Source organism: Triticum aestivum, chromosome 5B (assembly GCF_018294505.1).
Source record: "Triticum aestivum cultivar Chinese Spring chromosome 5B, IWGSC CS RefSeq v2.1, whole genome shotgun sequence".
Taxonomy (NCBI): Eukaryota; Viridiplantae; Streptophyta; class Magnoliopsida; order Poales; family Poaceae; genus Triticum; species Triticum aestivum.
In genome coordinates, this window is record NC_057807.1 from 6,464,872 (window position 1) to 6,480,848 (window position 15,977).

Below are 15,977 nucleotides of genomic sequence, written 5' to 3' on the forward strand. Positions count from 1 at the left end.
TTACTGTTGTTGTATTCTGTTAGTTATTTTTTTTCTTGTTGTTGACCAATAGAAATGGTACATGTCAACTTGGATACTCTCCCTCGATATTTTTTCGAGCTGAAAATCGTAGTAAAATATTAGTTAAAACCTATAATAAGGGCCAACATACGGGGCGAAGATTGGGCTATCCATGTGGTCACCTTGAATGCCCATATTCGACGATATTTTGCCTAACATGGATTCTTTGCCGCGCCACTCGAAACCAAATGGACCAACTAAATGGAAATGGTTGGTACCTTGATCTTCCATCTGATAGAGGGCATTGAGGTTTCATCTCTTGCACACCTAGAAAAGGCGGCGTTATGTCAACCTACATGTATGCTTGGTGACTCTAGGCCGAGGCACTTGGAACCAAGTGGATTCCCGGTACGACGGTACCATACTCCCTTGGCCGAGGAAAGATCAAAACAAGTGAGAGAACTGGAAATTCATGTGTCAAGAACTTCAACATAAACATTCCTTATGATAGAGTATTCGCCGGGAAAGAGCGTGACGGCACGTGCGTCCTCCTCCCCGCCCCTTAGCTTTGGGCGGCCTAGGGCGTGTTGCTATGGGCATCCCTATATCTCGCCTTCGGCGAGACTTAGGGAACACTCGCTAAGGTGAGACCACGATGGGCCGCCCCAGGAGCACCGGATGCCACAGCCTCCTTTTCTGTTTTTTACATACTCTGTTTTCGTTATTTTTTAACTTTTGTTTATACTTTAAAATATTCTAAATATATAATACAAACAACACTCTATATTTTGTTGTTGTAAAATGCTGACCAAGCACATGAAAAATGTTAAATGCGAATAGAGAAAATGTTTACCACGTATGCAAAAAATGTACTCCCTCCATCCCAAAATAAGTGTCTCAACTTTGTACTAGTTTTAGTATAAAGTTCTACTAAGCTCGAGGCATTTATTTTGGGACGGAGGAAGTATAAAAACATTTGATCATGTATTTAATTTTTTTAATAAAGCATTTGAAATTTTTGTAACAAGTATTTGAAAAATGTTGATCAAGAATTAAAAAATGTTGATCATGTATTAAAAAATGTTGACCATGTATTAAAAAATTGATGATTTTCATATCATGTATGTAAAAAATTAATCAAGCATTTGAATTTTTTTTGAAGAACTATTTGAAAATTGTTGATCAAGCATTTGACAAATGTTAAATGTGTATAGAAAAAACGTTGACCACGAATTTTAAAATGATGATTTTTTTGGGTCATGTATATGAAAAGTGTTAATCAAGCATTTGAAAAAATGTTGAAAAAGTATTTCAAAAATGTTAATTAAGCATCTTTAAAATGTTAAATGTATATAAAAAAATGTTGACTCTGTGTTTAAAAAATGTTAATATTTTATTAAAAAAATGTCAATCAATGATTTGAAAAATGTTTAATGTGCATAAAAAAATTGACCATCTATTAGAAAATCTTAATCTTGTATTTGAAAATATTAATCAGGCATTTGAAAATTATTAAAAATATATATAGAATTTTTTTAATATGTATTATAAAAATGTTTAATATGTATTGAAAAAATATTTAACGTTTATTAGAAAAATGTTGTTGACATATAAAAACAATGTAGAATGAAAACCAAAAGAAACAAAGAAAACCAAAAGGAAACAAAATAAACCAAAGAAAAAAAATGAAGAAACAAATGCAAAATGAATGAAAAAACCAGAAAAAAAAGAAAAGTAACAAAAGAGAAAACACCAGGAAGAAAACTGAATAATGCAGAAAAAACGGTGGAGAAAATTGGCTCTTTTACCTTAAGTTGGTCGCGCCCTACAGTTCATCACGAACTCAACTCATAGCGCAGTGGCTGGCATCACTATATACTAGTAATAAATTGTGCATGCTTTGCACGTCATTTAAATATATAAAAGTATGAGAAAATACATTTAAATATGTATTTCTTTTCATAGAATCGTATTGGACAAGATCCAACTTGGTTCTTACCTCTCTAGAATCTCAGATTGTGCTATTCTCTTTATTATTAGAGTATCAGGTAAGCATATGAAAAGATGCTTCTAGAACACATGAGATAGTAGAGTTGGTCCACGTGGAAGAATCTTATGAGTTGAAAACTTTATCCAATGGATATAATGCTCGGATTTGCCATATATCGGCCGTTGGATGGATCATATCCAATGGATAATATTTGAAGCTATTGGCACACTATATAGTGGTATAGATATAGATGTAGTAGACCCAAGTTCGAACACCAGCTTCGCCACTATACGGATCTGGTGGAGGCAGGTCCATGGCCGGTCGGAGCAGCGAGATTGAGCGAGGCCGCTACGCGAGCTCACTCGCCACAGGAGCAACCGCGAGCCGTCTTTTGAGGTGTTGGCACTAGTAGAAAAACGACCTAATGTTCAGCTCATTAGTCCCGGTTTGTAAATGAACCAGCACTAATGTGACCATTAGTCCTGGTTCGAATGGCTATGCATTAGTCCCGGTTCATTTGTAACCTATAGTCTGGGTTTGTGTCACAAACCGGGACTAAAGGGGTGGTGGCAGGCTGGCGTCAGACCGGGGCCCCACGAGCCCCTTTAGTCCCAGTTTGTGACACAAACCGGGACTAAAGGTCCTACCTATAGTCCTATAGTCCTGGTTTGTGTCAAAAACCGGGACTAAGAAGTCTAACCTTTAGTCCCGGTTGGAGACACAAACCAAGACTAAAATTTGCATACGATGTCGAAGAAAACGTATAATATATCAAAATGTTGAGCACGAAAATCCGGTTCCGATTTCGACAGCGGTTGGGGATATAACTATTGGGTATGACCCGCCCAGGAGGGGCCAGTCATACCACTGGTGGTTCATAACGACAAAGCCCATGAAAATGGCGGTTCACGAAGCAAGCTTACTAAAGGCCCAAGATCCAAAGGCGACTTGAGGCCCACGGGCGTAAACCGCCATATGTCAACTTGTATGTTAAGGAAAGTGTGTATTCTATCACCGAGCCAGACATGTTGTGTATGAGCCACCCGAGACTCTGTTGGCCGCTGGGCATCAACCTATGTATATAAAGGGGTGACCCGGCGGCGGTTTAGGGCAAGAAACAACAAGTCGAGAACTAGGTCAAGCGTATTCGCTTCCTGGTAATCGAAACCCAAGCAGTACAACCTAAAGCAGGAGTAAGCATTTACCTCGTTGCGAGGGGCCGAACCTGGATAAAACTCTCTGTGTCCCTTGTCCCATTTTAACCCCTTCAAGCTAAGCTCGTAGAGATGGCTCCACACCTAAGTCCTCATGCTAGGGCATCTGCCGTGACAATTCCACGACAGTTGGCGCCCACCGTGGGGCCAGCACACGGTGTTTCGAGTTCTTGAAGGGCAGCTTCGTAGGGATCAAGGCATACACTATGGGCCGGATGACCAAGAGTCATCGCAGCAAGCTTTACATCGATGATAAGGGCTGGGGCCCCGAGGTCAGCTCAATCGAGTACGGGTACCAGGTCCCCTTTGGCGGAATCCACGTCTTCATTGGCAAGATCGGTGAGTCGGAAGCTGAGCCGGACATCTCCACAAACATCGTCGAGTCGGCTTGGCGCGCATGACCCGCCAAGGCTAAAGCCGCCCCGAAGCATGTCTTTGTTGGTTTCGTTCATGGCGCGTAGCTGGAAGGAGGATCTGAATCTGGTGGTGAGGCGGTTGTCTACTCTGGCGACAAGTCCTCAACTGGTGAGACCAACTCCATCTATCAGTTCAGGATGGCGGGCTTGGGGGCTGTTCCGATGGTGACAGTATTCCGGACCCCTACGAGCCGCCACACCGGGTAACGATCTTCATGGCCGGCACACAACCAAGGCAGGGTTCTACAACTGCAGCAGCGACGATCTCCGGGTCAGCAGCGGCGACGGCTGCCGGGGCAGGAGGCCTTGTGCGCTCGCCAGCTCAAGTTTTGTCTGATCTGTTGGATGCCCTGACGACATTGTTAATAGCGGAAGTTAACCCGACGAATCAAACTCAACATAACATGGATGCTGCAAAGCTGCGAGATGAGATCGCCCAAGCTAAAGAGTATCTAAACGCAGAGAACACTCAGATGGCAACAGAGCGGGCTGCCTTGTAGAAGGAGGCGAAACGGCTTTAGGCAGAGAGCTTCCGCTTAAGCTTGGACCGGGACGCATCAAACGTGGTCTTTAACAGAAGGCATGTGAGTCGATTGCCTCTGACTTACGATGTGAGGAATCTTTTCAACACGCCTGGGGCAGGAACCAATAACCCGCCCAGAGTGGATCGGGCTGTTGAGGCGCCGACGGCTGGAGAACCGGTTCAACCACGAGCTACAGACCCCCATGTTTGAACTTGACCCCTCCGCAGCATGTTCTGATGCCCCCGGGTCATTTTTGTAACCCCTTGGATAACATGATAGCACACTCGAATGGCAACGGAGCGGGCTGCCTTGCAGAAGGAGGCGGAACGGCTTCAGGCAGAGAGCTTCCGCTTAAGCTTGGACCGGAATGCATCAAACACGGTCTTTAACAGAAGGCATGTGAGTTGATTGCCTCTGACTTATGATGCGAGGAATCTTTTCAACACGCCTGGGGCCGGAACCAGTAACCCGCCCGGAGTGGATCAGGCTGTTGAGGCACCGACGACTGGAGAACCGGTTTAGCCACGAGCTACAGACCCCCCACATTTGAACTTGACCCCTCCGCAGCATGTTCCGACGCCCCCAGGTCATTTTCTAACCCCTTGGATAACATGATAGCTGCAGCTACTAGGCTAGCGGCTCTTCCAGTTCGAGATGAGTCATCAGCAGCAATGGAAATACGCGAGCTATAGAACTTCTTCAGACGGCTGTAACCTAGCAGGCGGCTTATTCATATAGCCGTGATCGGATTCATTCAATGCCACGACCAAGCAAGAGTTATAGCAGGCATATCGATGAGCCGACAGTGTCAAGCAGCAAACGACACCGCAATCAGCCTTGTCGGCTTGACCCGCCGCGCGCTGGTAACGATGCTCAGGCTTTGGTAGACCAGGGTAGAGCACAGCGTGAGGCGGAGCTGGCACTCAGTTGGCGGCTCAACAACAATCCCCGGTTTATCCTTCAGCGTCTATGGAGGTAGGAGTGACTTCTAGAACCTTGGGTGTGCCTTGTTTAGTGTCGGCTCTACGCAAGGAGCGTTTACCTAAGGATTTCAAGGGTCCTTGTAAGGTGCCTAACTACACGGCGGATCAGCCCCCAGAGGCTTGGATTGAGAGTTATGAGATGGCCATGGAAATGCTAGATGTCAATGGTGCTGCATGTGCTAAGTACTTCACCATGATGTTGGATGGGCCGGCTCGTACGTGGTTAAAAAGCCTGCCCGCTAATTTCATTGGGTCATGGACAGAGTTGAAAAGGCAATTTATTCAAAAATTTAAAGACACATGCAAGCAGCCTATGTCAATCTTGGACTTGGATTCTTGTGTTCAAGGTGAAGGCGAGTCAACAACCAATTGGGTGCGCCGGATTTCAGCTGTTATACACTCGTCGGACAGTATCAACACCAGCTCAGCAGTCCTGATGTTAGAGAAGAGTTATCGTTTCCTTCCTCTTAAGCAGAAATTGGGGCGGCTTAAGCGTCATTGCAATGATATGGGGGAGCTCATGGCGGCTCTTGTCAAGTATGCCGACTCTGATAGCACTAAAGATTCCGAGTCTGATGATGAGAAGGCTGGGAAGGGGAAGAAGGACGGCAATGCAAAGGGACAACATAACACGGCGGGTCAAGGTGGCAATGGTAAGCGAAAGGCGGACGACGGTTTAGACTTTGTGGCTAAAACCAACATGCGAAGCAATAACCAACATCGTAAAGGCAAAATACATGCGCCCTGGTTGGAGGGCCAAAATTCAACCTTGAAGCTATGATGAACCAGCCTTGTCTGAAACATGGGACCCAGGATAAGCCGACTGGTCATCTGTGGAAGGATTATTTCATCATGAGGGAGTATAGGAATTCTAAGTTTTTTCAGAACAATCATCGTCTGCACATCGGTTCAGGTTTCGGCTCACACGAGCCTGGTTTTGGAGGTGGCGGTTCAAGCTCCGATTTTCAAGGCCAGGGTAATCAAGGTGGTTTCAATCAGCAATCTGATCAGGGGAATCAACAACAGCAGTCTGGTTATTAGAGCCATCCAAAGCAGTTGAATAGTGGTCAATATCATGTGTTTACCACAAGCTTGTGCAAGCGAGATAAAAAAAATACATAAACGGGCGGTGAACTCTGTTGAGCCGGCTGTGCCTTATTATTTGAGGTGGCCTGAACAACCTATTGTATGGAGCTGTGAGGATCACCCGCCCCGGGTTGACAATCCAAGTCAGTTGGCATTGGTGGTTGCTCCACATGTGGGAGGATACAAGCTGATAAAGGTGCTCATGGATGGGGGCAGCAGCACTAAAATCCTTTACTATGAGACTTTTCTTCATATGAATTTGACAGACAAGGATCTTAAAGCATTTTCTACTATTTTTCATGGGGTGGTGCCTGGTAAGTTGGCATATCCAGTAGGTAAGATAACACTGGAGGTAGCCTTTGGAGATGATAATGATTCCAGAGCTAAGAAGTTGACCTTTGAGGTGGTTAAGATCAAGAGCCCGTATCATGCTTTGTTCGGGAGGCTGGCTTATGCCAAGTTTATGGCACGGCCGTGTTATGTTTATTTGCAGATTAAGATGCCAGATTATAAAGGTACTATCACGATGCATGAGAATAGGAAGATTGCTCTGGACTGTGAAGAAGGTGATGCTGCTTTTGTTGGGGATATAACTATTGGGTATGACCCGCCCAGGAGGGGCCGGGCCATACCACTGACGGTTCATAATGACAAGGCCCATGAAGATGGAGGTTCACGAAGCAAGCTTGCTGAAGGCCCAAGACCCAAAGGCGACTTGAGGCCCACGGGTGTAAACCGCCATATGTTAACTTGTATGTTAAGGAAAGTGTGTATTCTGTCACCGAGCCGGGTCTCCTTTGGCGGAATCCACGTCTTCATTGGCAAGATCGGTGAGTCGGAAGCTGAGCCGGACATCTCCACCAACATCGTCGAGTCGGCTCGGCACGCGCGACCCGCCAAGGCTAAAGCCGCCCCGAAGCATGTCTTTGTTGGTTTCGTTCATGGAGCAGAGCTGGAAGGAGGATCTGAATCTGGTGGTGAGACGGTTGTCTACTCTGGTGACGAGTCCTCAACTAGTGAGACCAACTCCATCTATCAGGTTCAGGATGGCGGGCTTGGGGGCTGTTTCGATGGTGACAGTATTCCGGACCCCTATGAGCCGCCACACTGGGTCACGATCTTCATGGCCGGTACACAGCCAGGGCAGGATTCTACAACTGCAGCAGCGATGATCTCCGTGTCAGCAGCGGCGACGACTGCCGGGGCAGGAGGCCCTGTGCGCCCGCCGGCTCAAGTTTTGTCTGATCTGCTGGATGCCCTGGCGACATTGTTAACGGCGGAAGTTAACCCAGCGAATTAAACTCAGCATAACACGGATGTTGCAAAGCTGCGAGATGAGATCGCCCAAGCTAAAGAGGATCTAAACGCAGAGAACACTCAGATGGCAACGGAGCGGGCTGCCTTGCAGAAGGAGGCGGAACGACTTCAGGCAGAGAGCTTCCACGACAACAACCGTAGGTCATTTTTGCATATTTTTAGGATCCTCCATCTCTGAAAGGAAAAACAGTTATGCTCAAATTTCAGTTTTTTGAATTTTGGTTAAATGTAGTCAAACTATGGTCAAACTATTTATTCAAGAAATATTAGTGTTACTAAATAATTATTTTTGTTTTTTTGAATTTTGGTCAAATCTAGTCAAACTAAGTATTCAAGAATATTAGTGTTACTAAATAATTATTGTTTTTAGAATAATAGTTTCAAACTCAAACGATGAAACGTGTGACTTCATGCTCAAGTTGAACTCCTGAGGGTTAATAAGATTGACAACTTATTATTGTCAGGAAAACAACAAGTGCAGACTTGGAAACTAGGTGGAATAGAACTCAAAAGTTAAGCGTGCTCAGGCTGGAATAGTGAGAGGATGGGTGACCGGCCGGAAAGTTAGACGATTTGGAATAAATCGGAGATTAGAGATTAAATCGTCAAATAATTCAGAAATTTGAAAGTCGGAAAAATTCATTTTTTTTTCAAAAAAATTTAATAAAATTTCTTTAGTCCCGGTTGGTGTTGACCCGGGACTAAGGAGGGGAGGACCTTTAGTCCCCACCCTTTAGTGCCGGTTGCAAAACCGGGACTAAAGGTCCCTACGAATCGGCACTAAAGCCGCGTTTTCCACTAGTGTGAGAACTGAGAAGGCAACATTGTTCTTCGCTCCAAATAAACATAGTCACGGAATCCATCGCGGAATTCAGAAACATGAAGAGGACGAACTTTGTGCATGCTGGCCTGACAGATCCACTCAAAAGTCTTGACTCTATCAGCACCGTGAGAAAAGATCCAGGCTTCATCCAAGGAAGCAGTGTTGTCGCGCAAGAGCAGCAAGCATTCCGCGAACAAGATGCAAGCTTACCTCGATATGTACAATAAGCCGCTTTCTTTGTAGGCGATGATGGGCATCAACAGAAGGGCAAAGAAGGACCTAGCCAAGATGGGTGATTCCGACGCCCGGGTTGCTTTCCACTTGCTAAATGTTAGTCCATGATTCTTGCATGGAGAGGCGGTGCCGAGTTGGGGGGGGGGGGGGGGGGGGGATGATGTCAAAGGGGCATGGTTGTTTTGGTTGCACACGAGCTGCATCTCGTGGTTTTGGGCCTCGGCGTTCTCGTGTCTGGCTCAGACGATGTTCCATGATATTTGCGTCTGTGTGTTTTTGCTTAAACCCTACCCCCAACCCGTAGTTCCTTTTCTTCTTCTTTAGTGTCAGTATATTTCGGTTATTGCCCGGTTTTTCTCTAATTAACTGGACAATTCCATTCTTCTTATATGGAATGGCACTCCTGCCCTTGCCTCGGCAAACATTTCCAAAAAAGAAAAACGCTGCAGTTTTTATGTACCAGCTGCACAACTGCACTTTTTAAGTATATGCGAGAAACTGACACACTTGCGGCAACTAGGTATTAGTCAAACCTCCAAGCTATCAATGTTGAACAAAACTATATATTCTCCAAGGCAGTTGACCCGTGAATGGATGTGGATCTGAGTATATTGATCCCATTCCCAGCACTGCTTCACCGGGCCGGAGTATCTCTTCTTCAACCACACACATAGCTGCTGCTTCCTGACAACTAGGCGCTCAGGGTCGTCGAGTCTGGTGTTTCACGCCAGCCAAGAGATTGCCAAAAGGGACGACCTGGTAAGTTTGGCTAGCTCTTGTTAGGATTTATTCTTAGTATCGTTATCTTGTCTCTGTTCTAAGGAAACAAAATCACTTTGAATAGTGATTTTGCTTTTTTGGTGAGGGCTCCACGAATGTTATTTGTGGCTGAAACTTTGCAAGAACAACAAAGTCTCAGTTTTTTTTTTAATATTTTTACGAATTTACTGTTTGTGTGGGGCACTTGAGAGCTGTTACATGTAATTTTTTTTGGGAATTGTTTGGATTGCTTACCACATGTGTCACGTGGTAGCTGTTACATGTAATTTACACAACTACATGTCACTAATTATGTAGTAGGAACATTTTTCACACATACATTTGCAGGCTTGGAAGATCATAGGGCAGCAAATATCATCGAATCATAGCAAAATCGAAAACCATTCTATTCATTTGCAAAATAGCATATAGTAGGTATTTATTTACAGTTGAAAAAAATACTATGGTTTCGACCTCCGACCTCCATTGCTAGAAGGAAATGAGCTAGAGGAATGTCGCACTGACCTACGGTAGTCTGGGGCGAGGAAGAGCACCTAATCGGCGGAGACAGCGGCGGCACGGTGAGCTGGCTCAGCGGTGGCGAGAGGAACTGGCTGTTTTTTAGGCAAGCAAGAGGAACTGGCTAGCTAGACCAGGGCAACAAATCTGATGGGCCCACCTTATTTTAGGTAAGCGAGAGGAACTGGCTGGCTAAAGCAGGAAAATGCGAATACTCCTACCAAGTCGAGGACTTGAACTCGGGTGGACAGGTTCCACAACAAAGAACCTAACACATTGTAGTTCGTCTACAATATTTTTATTTCTTGATGGACACAATCTAGTATGCATAGTAATTTCACAACAGAAAACACACGTGCTATGGTGCATATATGTTGCACGTACACAAGTAGATCAACTAAGTAAGCGAATGCAAAACACCATTAGTTTCTCTTATATCTAATGAATAGCTTTCCTTGTGGCTCTGGCAAGATCTTGCTCCAGTCTGTCTTGGGGAAAGGAGAGATCAATTCGAGCTCAAAGTTCCTCAACAAATGGCTCCATATCACTTTAAGTTGCATGTAAGCATAACCCTCCCCAACGCAAATGTGCCTTCCACCGCTAAATGAAGTGTACGAGAACTTGCCACCTACTTTGTCCTCTCTTCTTTCGAGACCAAAACGATGTGGATCATACACGTGAGGGTCCTTGTATATATAAGGGATGTTATTGTTGACTATTGTAGGAGTTGCCACGATGTGGTCTTGAGGGATCTCATATTGTTTGCCTTGCTTTGTCTGCACCGTGAAGGGCTTATGGGTCCTGCGAACCAACATTGCTGCTGGAGGGTGCATCCTTAGGGCTTCCTTGATGCAGCAATGCAGCGTATCCATCTCTAAGAAAGCATTGTAATCTAGCCCACCTTTGTACTTCTTGGTGACTCGTTGTTGCTCCTCAATGGCAGCTCTCAAGAAGACTGGATGGCTGAGTAGACAAGATGCGGTCCAAGTGCTAGCGAGAGAGCTTGTGCGTTTCCCAGCAAATATCAATGACATGATAAGCCCGACTACCTCTGCTACCGTTGTAGGGTTGCCATCTTTGTACTCGGAGTCGATTAGTTTTTGTAGTGTGTCTTCCTCAACTCTACCAGAGCTCTTACGGGACTCGACCACGTCAGAGAGTATTTGTGTTAGCCTGATCCGCGCCCTATCGCGCTGCCGGTTTACCGGAGTAGGGAGATATGGGAGCAAGAAGCTGATCAAGGTCATACTGCTTTCGATCTCGTGAAAAAGTGTATGGACCTCATCAAACATGTTCTCCCGAACCTCTTTTCCGAGTAGACACCGGCTCGAGATCAACATGAGTAACTGCTCGAACTCAAACTTTAAATCAACTATGCCCTCCTCTCCCCATTTCGCAAAATAACCCTGCATATACGATCAATCTCGCCGTAAGCTTTGTGCAATTATTTTGATAATAGGAATATATTAATATGAATATGATACCAATTACACTTGACCTCGACGCCAACGCGATATTAAGAGTTAGTTAGACCCCGAGGATGCATGAAGCCAAACTATGGTCATGGATTTAGTCTACAACAAACTGGTAAAAAACGCATATACCTCCACTTCTTGAAGCATGGGATGGACATGGCTCCTCAGCCCTGATGCCTTCAGTGCTTCAGTGTGGAAGCGCATCTGTTCAATTCGTGTGGCTTTATCTCTGCCATAACCAACCGCTTTGCCAAACATGGGCACCGTGAACTCGAGCAGATTGCCGTGGCTAATATCTGACTCCAAACCTTGGAAGAAATGCACCGTCACCTCTGGCCCGATCAATAGTGTTACCTTGAGCCCAAATAAACTTACCGTGAAGACACTGCCATACTTGACATACAGATCATTAACCATAGAAGGTAAGCCCTCCATCAGGAGGGTAGGTAATAGTCTCAGGAGAGCAACTCCATTCACCACGGGTGGAAGTTGTTGGCTTGTACGCTGTGGATCAATACAACTCATTCTTCTTGCTCTTGAGATCTTTTTGGTGGCTAATAACGTGAGGAAAAGGACCACAATGGCCCACCACACGGCGGTGCTACTTGTTAAGTCCATATGATGATATTTGACCTGCGATCACATTAGTATGAGTCAGAGAAGACATCTATCAATCAATGTTTTAAATAGCGGGCTATGGAAAATAGCGGCGGACCTTCAAATCAGCTATTTGTGAAGGCAATCATTTAGCTGCACCATGCTGAAAAGGCTATAGCGGGCTATTTAAAACTATGCTATCAATATGGTGGATTGCCTTCCTCTTTGGATGTCTATTATATCCTTGCAGCCAAGACTAGTTCAAGTTTTGGTTGTCCAGGATGTATCCCAGACAACATGATATATGTACTTGGAATTTTCTATATACTCAATATATATCATGTAAAAATATACTCAATATGAGTCTAATTGTATTGCTTTGGTATTGTAAATGTTGATTTTTTTTCTAGACTTGGTCAAAGTTTTCAAAGTTTGATTTTGAAAAGACTCAAATGGATGTATGCAGATATGTACCTACCGAAACAGCTATTTTTTTAATAAAGATAGAAGTCCATATTTTAACTTTGAATTGTCAGGAATGTCTAAGAAACAACTCCGAACTTTAAAACCATCTATATTATAACCTTGTACTCTAGAAACCAGCAAAATTTCAACCCTACCTCCCCTCAAACCGGTTTCTTGTCAGTCCGACTCGTTTTGACTGAGTTGCCATCTAGTCAACTGCCGCGTCACAAAGAGGGGTTGAAAGGGTATTTCTACTATATTTCCAGATCTGTTTGCCAAAAAGTGCCAAGCTTTCATAGATTAGTCATCATGCTAGCGTTGATTTACAGAATTGTTTCAATTTTTGGGTCAAAATTTGACAGAAAAATGGGCTGAAAATGTATTCTACTGTATTTTCAAATATGGTTGTCAATAAAGTATGGAATTTTCCTGGATTGGTCAAAAACGTATTCTACTGGACACATTACAAAAGATCAAACAAAAACAAAGCAACAATAGGCCAAGATAAAAGATAATGTTGCATCAAAGTCCTCTGTACTCATTGACTCTGGAATTTGGATCCATCCCTCGCATCTCTACTTTTCGATCTCTATACATCTAGTGAAGAAACTGCAGAAGACCAAACATGCACAAGCTGTACTAACCTCACAGGTTTGAAAGAACAACTTGTATCAGCCGCAACCCCCGACAAATGAGTACCTAAGATCACTGTACACACTATGGCTGGCAGCGCACCCCTTGCAAGAGATGTTGCCGAAATGCTTCTTTGTCGTTGTACTACCGGGAAAGAAGGTTGGAAGAAGAAAAAAAATCAACATATCGAAGAGAACGGAGTTGTCGATCCATAGGACCAAAACACCATTTGTTGCCCAGCGTAGATCACATCCACGAGAGCCGCACTAGAGGGAGGATAAAACTATATTCTGTATATGACTCCACCTCCACGGTTGAGACTTTGCTGTTAAGGACACAAAAATCAAACATGGATGAGAAGCAAACTGGACTCCGAGCGTTGATCCGTAGTTTTCCTCACCTCCGGAAGCCGAATAAGCTGCGGGAGGAGAGGGGAAACCAGCGGAAACCACGAACCAGGTCGACGGCGCCTAGGGATTTTCTTCTCTCTCACAAAGAAGGGGACAAAACTCTTGAGAAACAAATAACTTAGCTAGGAAACATTTATAGCACGTAGTAGATAGCACAATCGGGTGCCAGTTTCATTTGAGTTGAACTACGCAGATCGCTAACTTGCTGACCAAGTGCAGAAACTTGAGTAATCTAGCACAAAGAGAGATGGATAGAGAGAGTGTACCTTAATCAGAAGCACAAAAGGGTGTGTTTCAATTCCTTAGCTCCATGACCAACGATAGAGAGAGTGTACACACTTACAATGAGGTGGCCTTAGCATTGACGGGCAGCACGAGTACAAAAAATAAATGCTCATGCCTTATGCGTGGCCAATAGATCAAATCATGCAAGGTTGGATTTAGGCTCTGCTCAAATAATGGATGTAGTACAAAGTCAAACAAGGGTGTGGCGTGTACACATGGTGACTAATTAAGAGGGTGCGATAACAAAGGGTGACTGCATAATTAAGACAGCTATGCAAAATCATGAACATATCCAATAAAATCATGAAGTCAATGCTTGGATGATACATTTTTTTAGAAAACGAGGATGACCCCGGCCACTGCATCAGGACGATCCATGCAGCCACTTTATTAATTATTCACAAAGATCTTACAAAGTAATACATTTAGTAAGTCTGAAGCCACCATCTCAGCAACATATGTTGCTACTCCTATCCACATGATGAAGAGGTGCCAAAAATCCGACCCGAATACCAAATAGACATCGCACTAAAGCCTAACATCTAAAGCCGGAGGCTCCAACCAAGCCACAATGCCGGGTCTGGGGAACACACCGGTCCGATGCACACTGTCTTCCACCTATCCATCTTCAGAACAGGAACTGAAGCATCAACCATACTAGGCCTGCCATCGACGCCACCACGACGCAAAGACAGCGCCGTCCTCCTACGCGAGTCCGTTGACGAAGCCATGGACATAGGGTAGGGTCATAGGCCTGACCTAGACGCCCCACCCAAGGTCACTACCCTAGAATCAAGGACATTCAAAGTATAACAAGCGATATCGACTGAAGTAACCTTGGAGTACAATCCACTCCACCACTTACCTCACTTGGATACCCCAATTCCATTTGACCAAGACAAAGTCACTCGACTATACAAGAAACCACTCGGAGTGCAGTAGACCTAGAGTCACTCAGGATGGCAACGGTCAGGCATTCACTCCGTAGTTTTAAAGATCATTAATAGCTCTTTATAACTAGCGTTACTAGAAACGCCATGTCTTAATGTACATTGAACCCTGTAACGGGGGATGGCTGGGGTCCTGGCGCACTCTATATGAGCCACCCTCTTCCTCTGGCACAAGGGTTCGCAACCCCTATAACACACACACCCATATTCCAGTCGACCGCCTCAGGGCACCGAGATGTAGGGCTTTTACCTCCTCCGAGAGGGGCCTAAACTCGTAAACTCGTGTGTACAACCTCGTCGTAGCTAGGGCCTTTCCTCCTCATACGTACCCCCTACTCTTACTGCCAGAATTAGTACCACGACAGTTGGCGCCCACCTTGGGGCAAAGCGTCTTGGCAACTTCCGGTGAGGTTGCATTTTTTCCAATCTCCATCAACATGGTTTCCGGCGATGGTTTGGTTGTGGGCTGCGAGTTCCGACTCGCTGCGCTCACTTTCGTCGCCGACGACTCCGCCTGGCTTCAAGAAGCCCCCTCGATGTCGAGGCTCTTCCGATCCGCGGGGCATCGCACTTCTGCGCGAGTGCCTGTGGCGTCCTTTAGCGGCAGCCATCGACCCCGTATCAGTCGGCTCCCGCATCGTCTGCTCACCCCGCTAGACGCCGTCGCAAGCGATATAGTCGGTCGCGGCTCCAGCGGTGGGTGAAGCATGCGGTGGCCCGCCAGTCGGCCATCCCTCAAGTCGCGGAGATCGAGCCCGACGAATTTCTCTACGGACCATTCGACTGGCTCCATGGATACTCTTTCCGAGCATAGGAGCAGCGATCCCGCGGCGGAAGTTCTCATGGTCAACTCACGTCACAACCCACCTGGGTTTCGTCGCAATGGCGACGGCGGTGACGGTGATGGCCCGTCATATGATCATGATGAGTATGAGCCCCAACCTCTCAATCCATAGTAGAGAGAAGAGTTGCACCGCCGCAACATGGAGGCGCTCCAGACCCCTATCTTGGGGGAGACTTATGAGGCTCAGGCCTTGGAGGCTGCGCGCCTGGCCACTTTGCTGAGCGCACGCGTCTGGAGAACCTCCAGCATTCTCTTGATGAACGCGCTCGTCGACTGATCCCCGAGTCCAGTCGACGACAACAACAATTGTTTCCACTTGAACCCCAGGTATACCGTACTCCGATTCAGAATCATATAGCTGCTGCACATATAGGAGAATCTATTCAGCCATTCCGTTCGGAGGGTGGAAGAGGCTTGATGCAGATCCGAGCGCTGCTCCGGGCAGCAGGAGAG

The 15,977-nt window shown here is 45.6% G+C and overlaps 1 protein-coding gene across 2 annotated transcripts; it reads right to left on the reverse strand.

Moving 5' to 3' along the window:
- Positions 1-10,109: 10,109 nt before the first annotated feature.
- LOC123115397 (obtusifoliol 14-alpha demethylase-like) lies at positions 10,110-13,859 on the reverse strand. Of its 2 annotated transcripts, none has more exons than XM_044536558.1 (3): positions 13,712-13,859; positions 11,470-11,973; positions 10,110-11,271 (listed from the first exon to the last, which is right to left on the reverse strand). In XM_044536558.1, exons 2-3 carry the CDS (start codon positions 11,956-11,958, stop codon positions 10,288-10,290), a joined length of 1,473 nt encoding a protein of 490 aa, XP_044392493.1. In that variant the 5' UTR covers positions 11,959-11,973; positions 13,712-13,859; the 3' UTR covers positions 10,110-10,287. The 2 variants fall into 2 exon arrangements, with proteins under 2 accessions (XP_044392493.1, XP_044392494.1); XM_044536559.1 differs by lacking the exon at positions 13,712-13,859 and adding an exon at positions 12,558-13,028.
- Between the last annotated feature and the right edge of the window lie 2,118 nt (positions 13,860-15,977).